At 38.6% G+C, this 16,241-nt stretch overlaps 1 protein-coding gene across 4 annotated transcripts in view; it reads left to right on the top strand.

Moving 5' to 3' along the window:
• FARP2 (FERM, ARH/RhoGEF and pleckstrin domain protein 2) overlaps nt 1-16,241 on the top strand; it is a 117,781-nt gene that overhangs the window by 64,034 nt on the left and 37,506 nt on the right. For all 4 annotated transcript variants that reach the window (XM_029068760.1, XM_039912481.1, XM_039912482.1 and 1 more), the window contains exons 12-13: nt 143-200; nt 7,623-7,878. In XM_029068760.1, the coding sequence (XP_028924593.1) occupies nt 143-200; nt 7,623-7,878 (314 nt within the window). The remainder of the gene's footprint in view (nt 1-142; nt 201-7,622; nt 7,879-16,241) is intronic.

The following is a 16,241-nucleotide window of genomic DNA, read 5'->3' on the forward strand; positions in this document are numbered from 1 at the left end:
CTAAGATTTAGAGGAGACCGAATCTTTGCCGTCAATTGATGTTAAGTTTTGTTCAAAAGGATCTCCATGAATGCTTGCTCGGGAAAATGTGGATATTGAGAAGAGGGTTAATTTTGAACTCAAAGTGTATTCTCTTCCACAGAAGGCACAGCAAAGCTAGAGTCTCCACTCGTACTTTGAATGCAGACTTCCCAAAACAGGTAAATCCCACTGTGCTTGAACTATAACAGTTTTACTGTCTACACTATTCATTTTCAATTGTGTAGTCACCCTTCACCGATTGACAGGGAGTCTTTTCTAGGAAAATGGTGTTATCAGCAGACTTGTGAAGAGCAGATCCTGTAGTCAGTGGAGTAAAGGGTTAAAATACCACCACATCCAGTAACTTAATGTGTGGATTTTCACATAATTGTTGAGTTTGTCACTAAACAAGAGCAAATCTGTGATAGGCAAAGACTGACTTTACAGAAAGTGATTCCATCATTTTGTTCATTTCTTTTGACAGTTTTCTGTTTGCCATTCAGGGTTAATTTTTCTTTCTTGGCTTCCTCTCCGTTAATATTCTGAAAGGCGTATATCAGAGGAAAATGATTTGCCTATACACTTTATATTACTGACAATAATGGAAGTTTTAGGGGGCCCTTCCGAGATTGTGTACGGTTTGGTGCAGCCACCCTTAATTGCATGGTTTAGTGAGTGGCCTGTACTCTCACTTCTAGAAATACTATTGCATGGGGTCTTGTGGCTCTAAAGAGAGAAACACAGCATTCCTATTCTGCAGCTCTTATTGTTATAGTGAGTTTGGTGGCAATAGTTTCTCTGCCAAATCAATCTTGAATCAGATCCCAGAGGCCCCTTTAACCCACCTCTTTAGGGCCTCACTTGTGTATTTGTTCTTGTTGGCCTGTGTTGTAGCCCTTCATCTTCTATGTGTTCTCTGAAAATCAATCCAATTGCTTCATTTTCTATTAAACAAAAAGTCATTTATTTAATGAATTTAACTATATCCAGGCGAGCATCTCTGATTCTCTTTTCTGACTACTGTAGTGACTCCTTCTCTTAGGTGCATTTTCCTCAATTCTTCTCATTTACCACAGATGTGAACATATTTGATATCTTCAAATTAACATATTCAAGAACTATACGGATTATTTCATCAGTTTTAATTCCCCTCTGTTGACATCCTTAAAAGTAATTTTGTTTTCACTATTTTCTTTACCCTTAATATTGACATGATTCTCCATGCTTCTATCTTTATTCCTTGTTGGTCTCCAGTTTTTCCTAAGCTTCATCAGTGACTGTGTTGTTCTTCTTGGCTGTTTTAGTAATGTTTCTTACTCCTAAATCAGTGTATCATCAATGTACTCTTTGGTACCTTCTACGTTTTTAAGTATTTTTGAACTCCTTTATAAAAAACTTCAGAAGAGCATAACCCAGATGATATCCTTGTAAAACCAATGTCCAGTTGGCCTATTTAATGTATACTTAAGTTTGTTCAGGTTTTTTCCAAAGATATCTACTAGAACCTTGAAGGTGCATATCTTAATGAAATGTATTTAATACTGGACATTTCATGAAAAAATGTATTTTGTGAATGGGAAATAGTTATTTTTAATATACTTATTTATTGATAATATACATAATCAGAGAGAAACATCCACGTGTCTGACAGCATGAGATCTGAGCTGGCAATGTCACAGTGTCACATCGTAAGCCCACCTGCAAAGAAGCTCAACACACAAGCTTTCTTTCTGGCTACCAAATACCTCGAGTTGGCCAGCAGACTCTCACATTTCCACAGCACAAAGCTAGGGATCACCTGTTCAGCATTCGTTAATGACATATGAAACATATCTGCAGATGTTCTTAGCTTGACCAAGATTGGTTTGATGAAAACGATGGTGAGACCGTGCAAAATCGACACTGGGCCTGAATCAGGGAGAAAAAACTCCCGGAAAAATAATGATCTTCCAGCACACCAAGCAGCTGGTATAAACCTGATTGCAGCGGATGAAGGAGAAGTGGTGGATGGAGCAATCTGAAGAGGTGCAAGCAGCAAGCTGACCCAACGATGGCAAGAATTTTTCAGAAAGCCTCATGCAGTCGATTGGCTGAAATCCACTGGCACTAATCCCAACTGAAATACTGAGAAATCACAGCCGTGGTGCTTATTGAGCACAGTGCTAGGTGCTTTCTCAATTGCCTACCAACAATCTTTGATGCTGCAGGAGCAGTTCTCTACAGTTATGCACCTTGCATTTCCACCATCCGTATCAGCAGCACTGAAGGCTGTGGGACCTCAGATGGAAAATCTTCTGGTCTAGAAAGCGTTCCTGCAGAGGTGTGTAAATATAATGGGCACAAGCTAGTCTGAAAGCTTACCCATCGATCCAGGCAAATTCTGGGCAGGGAGATAAGTGCCACAGGATTTCAGAGATGTGCACATTGTCAGTTTGTAGAACAAAAGGAAAGGCATTAGTGCCACACAGTGTGGCTCAGTGGAAAGAGCACGAGCTTTGGAGTCAGAGGTAATGAGTTCGAATCCCAGCTCTGCCACTTGTCAGCTGTATGACTGTGGGCAAGTCACTTCACTTCTCTGTGCCTCAGTTACCTCATCTGTAAAATGGGGATTAAGACTGTGAGCCCCACGTGGGACACCCTGATTCCCCTGTGTCTACCCCAGCGCTTAGAACGGTCCTCGGCACATAGTAAGCGCTTAACAAACACCACACACAATAACCATTGGATAGCATCTCTCCTGCTCACTGCTGTGGAAGGTAATGGGGTAGCCAGAGTAGTGTTGAAACTTCTTACTCATCAGCAGCCAGGAAAAAATACTTCCCAGAAGCAAACGAGTCTTTTGGTGTGAATGCAGCACTGCTGACCTGATCTTGGCTGCTACACAGCTGCAGAAGAAGCACAGAAAGCAAAACCAGAACCTGCGTGTGGCCTTCATAACTTCACAAAAGCTTGTGATTTGGTAAAATGGAATGACCTGGACTATAGGGTGAAGCCTTGAATCTGCAGCTCATTTCATGCTGAGACAAAAGGGAAAAAGATTTATCGTGAACTGCCCTTTGTGGATGATTGCGAATTAGAAAGCTACTTTCTCCAAGACATCCAGTTGGTCAATAGGTGTTCTGCATGAACCGCTAACCATTTTGGACCGACAGTGTCTGCGAAAAAGGAAGTTATGCTCCATTCGGAACTGAATACCACGGCTTCCACGGTGTCCTTCAAATTGTGTGGAGCTTAATGAAAAATTCTGCTGCTTGGCCAGCAAGCTCTTAAAGCTACTGTATTTGATAATGACAAGTCAAGAAGTATCAGCACAGTCAGTGCAGCATTTGCAAAGCTGCAGCTCTGGAAAGAAGGGCGAGTCAGCCTAATAACAAAGATGGACAGCTGTCCTACTTTTGTTACAGAATCGTAATTTGGCAGTGAGAAATGGACAGTCAATTAATTTTAATGATTGAGTGCTTACTTTGTGCAGAGCACTGTACTAAGAGCTAGGGAGAGTACAATACAATTGACTAGGTAGACACGATCCTTGCCCAAAGGACCTTACAGACTGGCAGGGGGTGGAGATATTAAAGTAAATTACAGAGGGAAATCTATGTAAGTGCTCTGAGCCTGGAAGGGAGGTGAATCTCAAAGAGCTTAAGGTGTACAGGCCCATGTGCATTGGTGGTACGGAAAGGAGGACGAATGGGAGAAGCGAGAGCTTAGATGGGGCAGGCTTCTTGGAGGAGATATGAATTTAGAAAGGCTCTGAAAATGAAGAGAGTGGTGGTCTATTAGAGATGAATGGCGAGGCCCGTGGGAGGACGTGAGCAAGGGGTTGGTGGTGAGGTAGAGCAAGGATCGAGGTACAGTGAATAGGTTGGTGTTAGAGGAGCGAAATGTGCGGGTTGGGTGGTAGTATATAATCAACTTTACAGTATATAAAATAGCTTTACCAGTTACATTTCATCGTCTCCAGCCTAAGTTAGCCATGTCTTCTTGAACCCCAAGTTTCTGCAACCTTGGGATCCTAGGCATTAAGGGAATAATGATCCGGAGCTCAGTTAAGACGATGTGATCATCTAATGCAAATGGGTGATCAAAAGCAGTGGGGCTTAGTGGAAAGAGCTCGGGCTTGGGAGTCAGAGGACGTGGGTTTTAATCCTGGCTCCGCCACTTGTCTGCTGTGTGACCTTGGGCCAGCCACTTCAGTTCTCTGTGCCTCAGTTATCTCATCTGTAAAATGGGGATGAAGACTGTGAGCCCCACGTGGCGCAACCTGATTACCTTGCATCTACCCCAGTGCTTGGCTCGTAGTAAGCGCTTAACAAGTACCATAATTATTATTAGTAAAAGGACTAAGTCCCAAGACAATCTTTTTTGGAAATCTCAACAACAGAGTACACTCCAGAGGTGGCCAGAGGTTCAAACATGTGCTAAAGACAACCCTCTGCGCATACTACATGAACAGCAGTGCTTAAGAACTGGCAGCCCCAGTCTGCTTCTCTTGGTATCAGATCTGCCATTCTCCTGTGTGGAAGCGATTCCGACTTGAGGAGCACTAGACCGCTCTTCTAGACCGTAAGCTCGTGGCAGACAGAGAGTGTCTGCCAACTCTGTTGTACTGTATTCTCCCAAGTGCTTAGTACAGTGCCCTGCACATAATAAGTGCTCAGGAAATACCATTGATTGCTTGATTGATCAAGTGCATTGTTGCAGCAAAGGAGGAGCCTGCTGGGTGAGACGATTTGAAACTCTGCAGAACAACCATTGCTGACCCTTGTGTGCCTGATCCGTTGTCCCACATGGGCCTCACACTTGGCCTTCCATCCGGATCACACAATGCAACAGCCAGGACAGAACAGACGCTCTTCTGTCTCTGAAAGGAGACACTTTTGTCACTATCATGAATGAATATTCCCAATTTGCAGATAAATTTTGTTTACATTTTTAATTTATTAAACTGTGCTGTATATTTCCTCTCAAAGGAATGTTACATTCATTTGAATATGTGTTACTTAGACTGTAAGCTCCTTTTGGACAGGGATCTCATCTACCGACTCTATTATTTTGTACTTTCCCATTAGCTTAGTACAGTGCTCTGCATCCAGTAAGCCCATAATAAATACCACTGATTGATTGAAACTGTTCCACAGCTGATGCCCATATATTGTGTATAATGTAAAATATCTACTTTAACATTTATACTACTTTCCAGTTATATTTTCTCTCAACCTAATCATTAAACATGTTTGTAAACTTCAGTTGCTATTGTGCATAATACCTATCAATTGTACAATTTCCTTCATAGGTTTAAATTATAGAGTAATTATATATAAGGTGCCAATATTCAAAATGTTTTTTCTAGTGTTTTTATCAGAGAACTACCTCTGAATAATCCTATGTTTCTGATTTAATTTTCAATTTGTTGTGAATCTGTTGTGGTGTGATTCTTTTCACTAGCAAAAACTCTCTTATAATTCCTTTTAGTATTAACTTTATATGCCAAATTGATCTCTTTCCATCTGTCTTTACGTTTCTCTTATCATGTGTTCTTTATAAATCGACTGTTGTCACCTTTCCTTTCCAGTGCTCAGGTGTGTATGTATATTATTTCTTTTTAGATCCTTTATAATTAATAATAATAATAATGTTGGTATTTGTTAAGCGCTTACTATGTGCCGAGCACTGTTCTAAGCGCTGGGGTAGACATAGGGGAATCAGGTTGTCCCACGTGGGGCTCACAGTCTTAATCCCCATTTTACAGATGAGGGAACTGAGGCCCAGAGAAGTTAAGTGACTTGCCCACAGTCACACAGCTGACAAGTGGCAGAGCTGGGATTCGAACTCATGAGCCCTGACTCCAAAGCCCGTGCTCTTTCCACTGAGCCACGCTGTTTCCTTTGTCCATGTGTTGTCACTTGTTCTTATCCGGAATACATTTGGAATTTTCTTCAACAGATCGGTTTATGTTTTAACATTTGGTTTAAATTCAGTTCATCCACTTCCGGTAGTTTTTATAGGGAGTCTAACATTTCTTATATCAATTCCCATTCTACCTCTAATGAAGGAATCTGCTAGAAGACCAGAATTGCAGCTTTAATTTTACTTCTTTTGTTCTGTAAAGTTGAAATAGTTTCATCTTCTACTTGATCTTTCTTAAAATGTGAATCTTACCACCTTATCCTTCACCACACCGTAAGCCTAAATTCCCAGGTACCCTTTCCAAGCTCCCACTGATAAAAACTATGAAACGATGAGACTGCCTCACTATGTTTAAGAATATGGCAACCTTCTGAAGGTCCTCTTTTAGACTAACTTGTTCTTGAGAATAGTTCCATTTGTGAGCAGCGTATAGAGTTTTAAAGACTTAATGGCCTTTTGCTGACAGACATCCAAATAGGAACTTAATCTCACTCATTAGCTTGCCTTCTACTTTCAGTACATTCATGCTACCATGTTGTATTCCAACAGAATCTGGGATCCGTTCAGTCTAGCCCAGACAGATATTCTGCAGAAACAGTAGATATGAATGTGGAAGATGATGTTGAGAATCAGTTTAGTAATAGAAAACTTATGCATATAGTCAAGTCATATAAATAAAGAAGGGGAACTCTTTCATGCTCCCTGCAATATACTAGGTTCTGCATCACTTTCTGTTTCTTCAGAACTTACCCTCTCTCAAAGCGATACTATTCTAACTCTCCCGCTTAGCCTGACTCTTTCAATGCATGCATGGCGTGACCATCCCGTATGCCACTAATGAGGGGAAAATAATGTTCTCCTAAAATAGATATATTAGAATGCTGTGTTTCAGTGCAAAATAAAATGAAGGGGCAAGTTTTCTGTAGCTTCATGTATACTTTTGTTGGGGAGAAATTGCATGGGAAGCTTGACTGACACCTAAGTCGCCTGCACCTAAAAAATAGATTAATGGCACCTGTGTAGTAAAAGTTCACGAAACTACTGTGGCCGGAGAAAATGTGGACACATGCAGTTGTGTGTTCAGGTCATTTCCTCATAAATTGTAGTTTTATGTGTTCTCTGCTGGTAGTTCCTCTTGGCTTGGTTCAGTCTTATTAGGTTTTTTATAAGTTGAAGAGCATAATCAGACTTTCTAGATGTTTGTAAATATGAATGCAATTTGATTGTTTTGATGCTAGGTCAAATGTCCCATTCTGTTTAATAGTTCAAATTTTAATTGTGAAAATTTCCACTTAAGTTACCTGTTTTTACTAAGTGTTCAATAGTATTTATTGAGCGCTTACTATGTGCAGAGCACTGTACTAAGCGCTTGGGATGAACAAGTCGGCAACAGATAGAGACAGTCCCTGCCATTTGACGGGCTTACAGTCTAATTGGGGGAGATGGACAGACAAGAACAATGGCAATAAATAGAGTCAAGGGGAAGAACATCTTGTAAAAACAATGGCAACTAAATAGAATCAAGGCGATGTACAATTCATTAACAAAATAAATAGGGTAATGGAAATATATACAAGTGGGCAACAGAAAGCAGTATATTTGCTAAGAATGGCCCAAAAGGGCATAAATTTGTGAAGTTAGTAATGTAATTTTTTATTTTTTACCTGTTCATTTTTTTAAATTTTGATTTCCAGAGTTTCTCGTTCCACGAGGGCTTAAGAAATCCCGGCTCCCCCTCTTCTACAAATGTCTCCTTCTGTCCGATCCCTCCCTCTTCCCCGACCCCATCTGGCCTGCCCATTTATATGGACAGCAACAATTCTCTCGTGGATCCCAGAGCACCATATGGGAAGAGCCCAACCACGGGAAGGAGCAGTGTAACATCAGCCGAAGAAGTGGACAAGAAAATGGCACAGCATCATGGCTCGCCGATCCTCCAGTCATTTCAAGGTGTTGGGTTTTGTAATGTTGCAAGAAATTGCAGCTCCACTTGTTCTGGTGTGGAGGGTAGTTGTGATTTAGCTCTAGAGATAGAAAGGAGTGGCCGGGAGATCAGGATTGCCTGTCAAAATGACAGTGGTGAGGATGACTTTACCACAGGTGTTTTCATTTCTGATTCTGACTATCAGTATAGCCAGCCCTGCAGCAGGGGCGCCCCTGTTTTCACATTGACAAACTCCCAGCTGCAGGTTACAGAGGAATTTATCGATGATGATCCAGCAGAGATTTCCTTTTTTGCCGGAGGATCAGAGGCATTTTCTTATGCCTATAGTTGCCTAGCCCTTGAGGAGTGTAAATCACCTAAGCAGTCACATCACTCACAACCTCTGGCTAATATTGATGTATTCCAAGTGAATCTGGGATCCGTTCAGTCTAGCCCCGACAGGTATTCTACAGAAGCAGTAGATATGAATGTGGAAGATGAGGAATTCGAATTTGAGGAAGGGAGTGATTTCAATGGCAACGACCGGCCATCAGACACTTCCGAATTGTTTGAGGTAAAAGCCCAAGCGAGCAGAATGCAGAGTCTTTTGAGTCCCTCTGAAACCAGTTCTCTCATAAATAATCAGTCTGAGAGCAGCTCCCTCAATAACTTGCCCTTGAACGGTATCTCGTCCTTGCCAATGGCCAGCTCTGCTAATCAGTCTGAAGCGAGCTCGTTGGTGAACTTCCCAGCTTATTCAGTTCGTTCCGAATCCAGCTCAGCCTTTCAGTTTTCTGACATTATCGACCAACTAGAGCAGCTGAGCTATCCGCCAACAACAACGGAAGACTCCAGCACCACAGACACCGACTCTTGGGGTTCAGATACTGACACTCCGATAGCTGAAAATCTCTTCTTCAGGAACCCTTTTGCCCAAGCAAGTGGAGAGAGGTTCACTTTTGATTTTCAGAATAATTTAAAGAATCTTTCCCAAGAAAAGAAAATAGAAGAAACTCATATCGATCACTGACTAGCACTTTTTAAAAAAGCAATTCAACTATTCATATGCTGTTGTAAGTTAGGTCTAATTACAGAAGTTCAAAAACAGGGCCTCGGTTAATTCAAGTCATTTCTGACATGATTTTTGTCAGTTAAATCACAGTTAAATTTTTTGCCCTAGTGAAACATTTCATCTTTCTGACTTAATTGCTCTGAAAAATAAGTATTAGAATTTAAGAAAAGCCCTGACAGTTAAAAAAAAAAAAAAAAAGGTGTTACCTCTTTGACACTTTCAGACATCTAAATATCATCTGCTTTGACATTCTTTTCTTGGGACCTCTCTGGAAATAATTCAAATTGGTGCAGTGTACGTTTTCTAAATTAAGCAGTACTGCCCCCGTGGTGAACTGTTAGCAGTCGAAAGCAGGCTGTTGATCTGTGGTGTATCGAGAGTCCATGCTGCTGCTTTTCAAAACGAGTGAAGGATTTTTTTAATTTGTCAAGATTATGCACTTCATCTTCTGAATACCTCAAGGAATCCGAACCCTAAATGGCAATTAAAAATGGAGGATCCCACAAACTGTGGCAGAGAGTTGCACAGAGGGTGTTGCTGGACTTGCCTGAGAAGAGGTTTTATAGCACAAAAAAAGAAACCACGCTGTTTCAATCACTTTAGGTCCAGCACCACTGTTGTTTTTTAACAGCAGAAAGATGTATAGGTTAAAAATGCACTTAAATTGTTTTGAAACTTTTTTTTTCTCAACTCAGATGTATTTGTTACTATAAAGTAGGAGCACACTTGCAAGTGAAATAGAGCTAGGTACATAAAGCTTGCTACAGATGGAATAAGTGATAGAAAATCAACTTGCTATTTGTTTTCTCCAAACGATCAACTGATAGGCAGAACCCCACTAAAACATAAGAATGAAAAGAATTGTTGTAGTAAATAGTCAAACGGAAAAAAAGTCATAGACCTCTTGTGTTTTTCCCAGCTTCCGTGGAGACAGTTTGTAATATGACAACATTGGTTTTTTGAGCTTTTAGGCCACTCCAATGGTTTGGGCATTTAAAATCACAACTGTAGTGCAGTAATTAAATGAGCACATCACTTTAATTCAGGAAATTATAGAAGTTGAGTTTAAAATCAATCAGAAGTACTGACCATTTCTCTTGTTAAAGATTAGACTATTGATTCAAATGCTTTTATTGTCCTAGCAGACCTCTGGGGTTCAGAAAAAAATGGAATTGTCATTTGATCAGTAGTCCCCTGGAGCTCAAATTGTTGTTGTTTGTAGGAATAATTTTAGTGTATCTCCTCTCCAGTGTAGAAAGGAGACCAAACACGCAGTCATTTCTTTCAAAGTGTGCTGGGGCTGTCCTTTTCTAAACTAGTTATTAGCCGCATGACTTTCTCCATAGTAAATGATTTTTCAGGTGACTCTCTGGATGAGATTGTTATATGAAAAAAATAACTTCTGCTTGGCCATTTTTTTTCAACCATTACAGGCATCTTACAAAAATCAATCAAAAGCATATTGCACTCCTTTATTTTCCAACCCATAGTAAGTGGTGGGTGTTACATTTTAATTAGTTATTTATTTCCATGTCTTATTTGCAATCTACTTACACTTTCTTTGAATATAGTCAGTTTTGCCACTGGTGAGGAGCATTAAATGGAAAATTTTAGTGTGTCTCAAGTTCTGTACTGGGATCCCAGCTACTAAACTTGATGATGTTGGGAGTTTCCTTCTCTTGCCGGCAGCATTAAATCTGATCGTTTGGGGTATGTGAGTTATTACTGGAAAGTTTTCAAGTTATTCTGTTTCTTTAAATTATTCTCTATTCTCGTGGGTTGTGCTTACTTTCTTCATTACTTTGACTTGACCAATATAGGTTAGAATCCTGTGTCTGGTTTCCCTTACTCCTGTGGAAATGATTTCATGAATGTGGAATTAATAGTATTTATTGAGTATGTACCCTGTGCAGAGGACTGGACTAAATGCTTGGAAAACTACAGTAGAATAAATTCAGGTGATCTCTGCCCCCAAAGGAGCCAACCCAAACTGAAGAGCATTGGAACAAGATAATAATATGGGATTTATCTTCAAAGTTAAAATTTCTATTCATAAAACTACTTGAGGGCAGGGATGGTATACACTAATTCTATTGTACTCTCCTAAGCAGTTAGTACATTGTTCTGCCCACAGGCTCTCAGTAAATGTTATTAATTGACTTTTTTTGTGCCTTCTCAATCCCATACCCAGAACGGGATTATTATTACTATTGTTGTTTTTGTAACCACTCATTGAAATTTAATGATTACTTAAATTTTAGTTGAATACTCCAGTACGAAGTGGAAGAAGCTAATTTATGACTACCATGATAATTATGGGGTATTATCTTGTTATTTGTGCTTCTTGTATCCAGAAAAAAATCCATCTCAGCTGCCATTGTCCCTCCGGTACATAGCGAATGTTATAACAAATTCTTTCACTCTCCCTTATTGCATTCAGTATCTTTAGAAAGAATGAAGTTTCATTTCCAGATCCACTTTGAAAAGATCTGTCAAATATATACAGATTTTTTTAAGTACCTGTAGTCTCATTTAAAAAAAAAATTGCTCCCAAGTTTCTACTTCTATAGCATTAATCTTCTGTTGAAGATTGCATTTTTATCAATCCCCAGACTTCTCCATACAATATTTTGTAGGGAGAATAGAATATTTTTATATCTAGTCTCAAAGAATAATTTTAGAAAATTTGAGTGAAAAGTAAATTCTGGAAGATATTTCTTTTAAAACTAAACTCTTTATTGGCCCAAATCTTACAAAACCTTTTACTTTGTTTTGAAAGCAAGCAAAACTGTAACATTTGGTTGACAAAGAGTTTTGTCGAGGTTGGGCCCGACAATAAAAGCCCCAAGATGTAGCCTGAAGATTGACTAGGTTCTCAGGGAACAGTGTTATACCATCAAGTACTGTAGTGGCATGATGTGGAGTGTGCAGTTGCTTGCCAGTGACTTAGGAATCTGAACACTGCAAGATGGCCTAAACTGCCACATTACCTGGAAAATTCAGGCCTTAAAAATACATTTCTCTCATTTAGCCAGTCAATCATATTTATTGAGCACTTACTGTGTGCAGAGCACTGTACTAATAGCTTGGTTAGAATACAATATAACAGATACATTCCCTCTCATTTATTTAAATGTTTCAGGCCAAGAAACATTTTCTTCCATCTCAAAAGTCCAGATAATTTGATTGTAGAGATCTAGTCTTTTTTTATATAATAAACCCATGTGCTGAATTTTTTTTTATTGTAGCAAAATAACCAATTACTTTTTAAAAATTGGATCAATAGTGATTTCTTCTTACCACCACCACCCTGGAAAACTATAGCCTGCTGAATATGAAAATTTGAGTAGTAAAGAAAGGTAACTCCTGAAGATTATTATATATTTGTGACTGTTTACAAATATGTTTGTAAATGGGCATTTCCAGTAATGAGCCTTATGTTGTATTTTTATGTTGCACAAGTCTGTTAATGTATATCAAAATAAGTAAAAGCAGTATTTCTATGTGATAGCTCTTCTCTGAACAACAGAAGACCACCATAACCTCTGGAGTCATAAACTTAGTTGACCACTAGCAAACTGGCTTATAAAATAATTATTTTTTCTAGATGAAATCAGTTTTATTCTTAGCTGTTTGATGCCTAAGTATTTAGCATCATGCCAGTAACTGAATGTTTCAAAATATAGATGCAATTAAACAGTGGTAAAATTGCCCTTGAATAATCTCTTGTGTGTCATTAGTTATTATATATCATTTTTAATATTTTCTGGACTTTTTAATCACATATATCTGAAAATATTAGTGATCCTTTTGTTTTGCACTCAAATGGATTCCATGCCTCAGTTTTTTTGTGTGTGAAATAGGGCTGAGACATGGAAGGGGCACACAAACGATGGGTTGGATATGAATTTACTGTTTTGGTGCAAATCTGTCGGTAAGTCATTCACAGGATTGTCATTTTGCCAGGAGTGATTAGGTGTTTTTTAAAACATTCCAGTAGGTGGGTATATCACACAATATTTAATACAAACTTTCACGGTATCTATATGCAATGTAATCATTTTAATCCCTCATAAATGGTGAGAGTATACGGTACATATATGCTGCATATAAAATAAATATGTATTTGTGTGAAACTTTACAGTACAGATGTTTGTCTTAAGGGTACACTCCCTGCTTATCGGATATCAGAAGAGAAATCTATAGAGTGAAAAAAACCTTCATGGATGGAAAGAGTTAGGAGTTCCTTGATGGTACTTAAAATTGATACTTCTAGTTTTTGAAAATATTTGTTTTTACGGTAAATTTGATACAGCAACACTGCAACATGATTTAACTGTTTAGTTCTCTGACTTCAATTACTTGCCAGTCGGAAAGCCATTCATTCATTCATTCAATAGTATTTACTGAGTGTTTTCTATGTGCAGAGCACTGTACTAAGCGCTTGGAATGTACAATTTGGCAACGGATAGAGACAGTCCCTGCCCAATGACGGGCTCGCAGTCTAAATGACATTCTAGTTAGAAACTATCACTGGATATTTGCAAAATGCATGGCTAGGGTTCATCTTTTCTCATAACATTACAGTATCGTGCCTTGTCCTGATATCCTGAATTCAGCTTTGCTTTTGTATGAAAGCACTATGCTAGTAAATGAAGAGGAAAAGGTGCTGGAATTTCATAATACATTTAAACTTGATCATTCTTCTCAAGATATATTTTTGTTGAATAGTTCTTGGGAGACTTTTTACATTTGGTTTTCTGTTGAAATTACTGATTATAAACTTTTAGATATTGTACTAATTCAGAACCTTTTTAATGTTTCTACAATAAAGTAAGAACATTTGCTATGAATGACAGTGAGCTCTATAGCTTTTTTTCTCCAGGTTCTTTACCTAGGTTAAATATAATTCCTTCTTAAAATATTATAGCCTGAAGCTGCTTGATATGCTCATCTCAGTATTTCTGACACTAAGCGGCAGCATCTGAAGCTAAAAATCACAACTTGAGAATGCGGAGCCATATCCATACATGGGAAAACCCAGTTTTTTTGTGTTGTTGTAATGGGGAAGTGGTTTGCTTTTCATTCAGATGTACCTCCTACCCATATAGCCTTATGTAGAATTTTTATACTTTTTGACCTAAGCCGAGGTGGCCATGTATATTTAGGCTTGGAACTAATTTAGACAGGCACGGCAATCATATACTCTCAATTTCTTTATTATATGTTATTTTTCAAAATTCTACACCATATTTAATTTTTTTTATTTTGTGATGTGAAATGGTGATGAGTTATTAGGTATTTTGTACTAGTACCACTCAGAAGAAAGCTGTTGACTGCCACGACAATCATGAAATAAGTATGATGATTTATTTTCCAGTTTACAATTGGACCACATTTCTTGTAATTAGCACGAGTGTTAACGTAGTGGTTTTTCTAATACAAGCAGGTCCAAATTCAGTGATCTAAAGACAAACCATTTCAATGTGGTGGCCTTAAGAAAACTATTCTGATTTTGAGCTGAAATGTCACAGGATTTTGAACAGCAATTTCATATTAACACAAACAGGACTACCACTAGAGCAAGTTTTTTAAGGAATTTTTTCACATGCGAAGCTGTTACATTACCATTCATTCTCTAAGTAACGTTCTGTGTTCTTTTTATGGCCATTTTTCTCTTAAAAATCAAAATACTGTTTTATTAAAATGGCTTCAGTCCAGGTTTTAGAATTGTCTGTGTTAAAATAATTTCTGACATTATGAAGTCACTTGTCCACTGTCAATATGGTTTCCAGTGTTTTAGGGCAAGAAACTAGGTAAGCACCTAGCGTAACTTAGTGCTCTTCACATTTTCTACTACTGTTCCTGGAGAACTTCTGGCTGCTATTAGAGTTGGTAGTCGTGTTGTTCCCTTCCCACAGTGAGCTTACAGTTATGGTGTCTAACATTCCTAATGGAGTTTCATGATGATTTGGAACAAAGGGGTCCCCAAGAACAGCAGTAGTGTTGAGGATGGTGTTGATTTAGGCATAGAAGTTTGATGGGCTGTGATTTTTTTCTGGCAAATCAATTCAGGCTATTAATATGTACCTTAGTATAAGTCTTGGAAGAAACTGCTTCTTGAATACTTCAATAATAATTGTGGTATTTGTTAAGCATATAATACAGGCCCAGCACTGTACAGATGTTGGGATAAATGCAAGATTATCAAGTCAGACTGCAACCCCTGTCCCAAGAGAGATGCACAGTCTAAGTAGGAAGGAGAACAGGTATGGAATTCCCATTTTACAGATAAGGCATCTGAGGCCCAGAGAAGTTCAGTATTTTACCTGAGGTTGCCCAGCAGGCAAGTAGCAGAGCTGGGATCAGAACCCAGCTGCTCCAACTCTCAGGCCCATGCTCCTTGCAGTAGCTTTTTCCATTTTCACTGCCTTATCTCGTGAAAGTTGTGTAATCTTTCAGTAGAAACTTAAAACCGTGTCAGAGCCTTACCCCCTCCCCCCCGCCAAAGTTGAAGGCAAGGGTCAGGGATCGAAAATATGTGTATATATACATCTGTCTTTCAGAAGAGTGAAATCTGCATACATTCAGCACAAATGTTAATTTGTATACCTCTGAAGCAGACACACTGGGACAAATGAAGATGTTTGACTTTTTTTTCTCAGAAAACTTTGTGAAAATAGTTTTAGTTTTTCAGTTTACTTTGATCCTTTCAAAACTGCTATGGCTGCTAGAACTTGTATTTACATTTACTTTGATCTCTGAATGTAACTGGCTTAGCAGGGACAATGCCTTGGCTATGGCTACCTGTCTTGTCCCAAATGTTTGACCAAAATGTTTTCTGCGGATTTGTCAGATTCACACCCCAGGAATATAGATGCTAGCTATATCAGCTGTTTTCCTTTTCCAGCATATTGACGCACTGTTGAATAGTAAATTTCTCCGTCTTTATTTCCATTCCACATCTCCCACCCTGAACTAAATTTTAATTAGAGGAAAAAAATAACACATTTCCAATAGTTTTTCCAGTGCAGAGATCATTTAAGCCTCAGATGTTATTGAATTGTCATTGTAGAATATTTCATAGGAACATTGTTCAAATGGATAAAAAATTGAAAACTTGATTTTGTCCCTTAAAGTTTGATATGTACCTTCTCATCATTAGTGCAAATAAAGTATCTTTGAAGGAAAGCAGACAGTGAACTAAAATGATGGAAGTACTAATGCTAAAGTCAAACATTTTAGAAATTACCAAGTCATTAGTAGCTTTATACTGTATGAAACTAGAGGTTAGAACAGTGCTTGGCACATATCAAG

This window comes from Ornithorhynchus anatinus, chromosome 7 (genome assembly GCF_004115215.2).
Source record: "Ornithorhynchus anatinus isolate Pmale09 chromosome 7, mOrnAna1.pri.v4, whole genome shotgun sequence".
Taxonomy (NCBI): Eukaryota; Metazoa; Chordata; class Mammalia; order Monotremata; family Ornithorhynchidae; genus Ornithorhynchus; species Ornithorhynchus anatinus.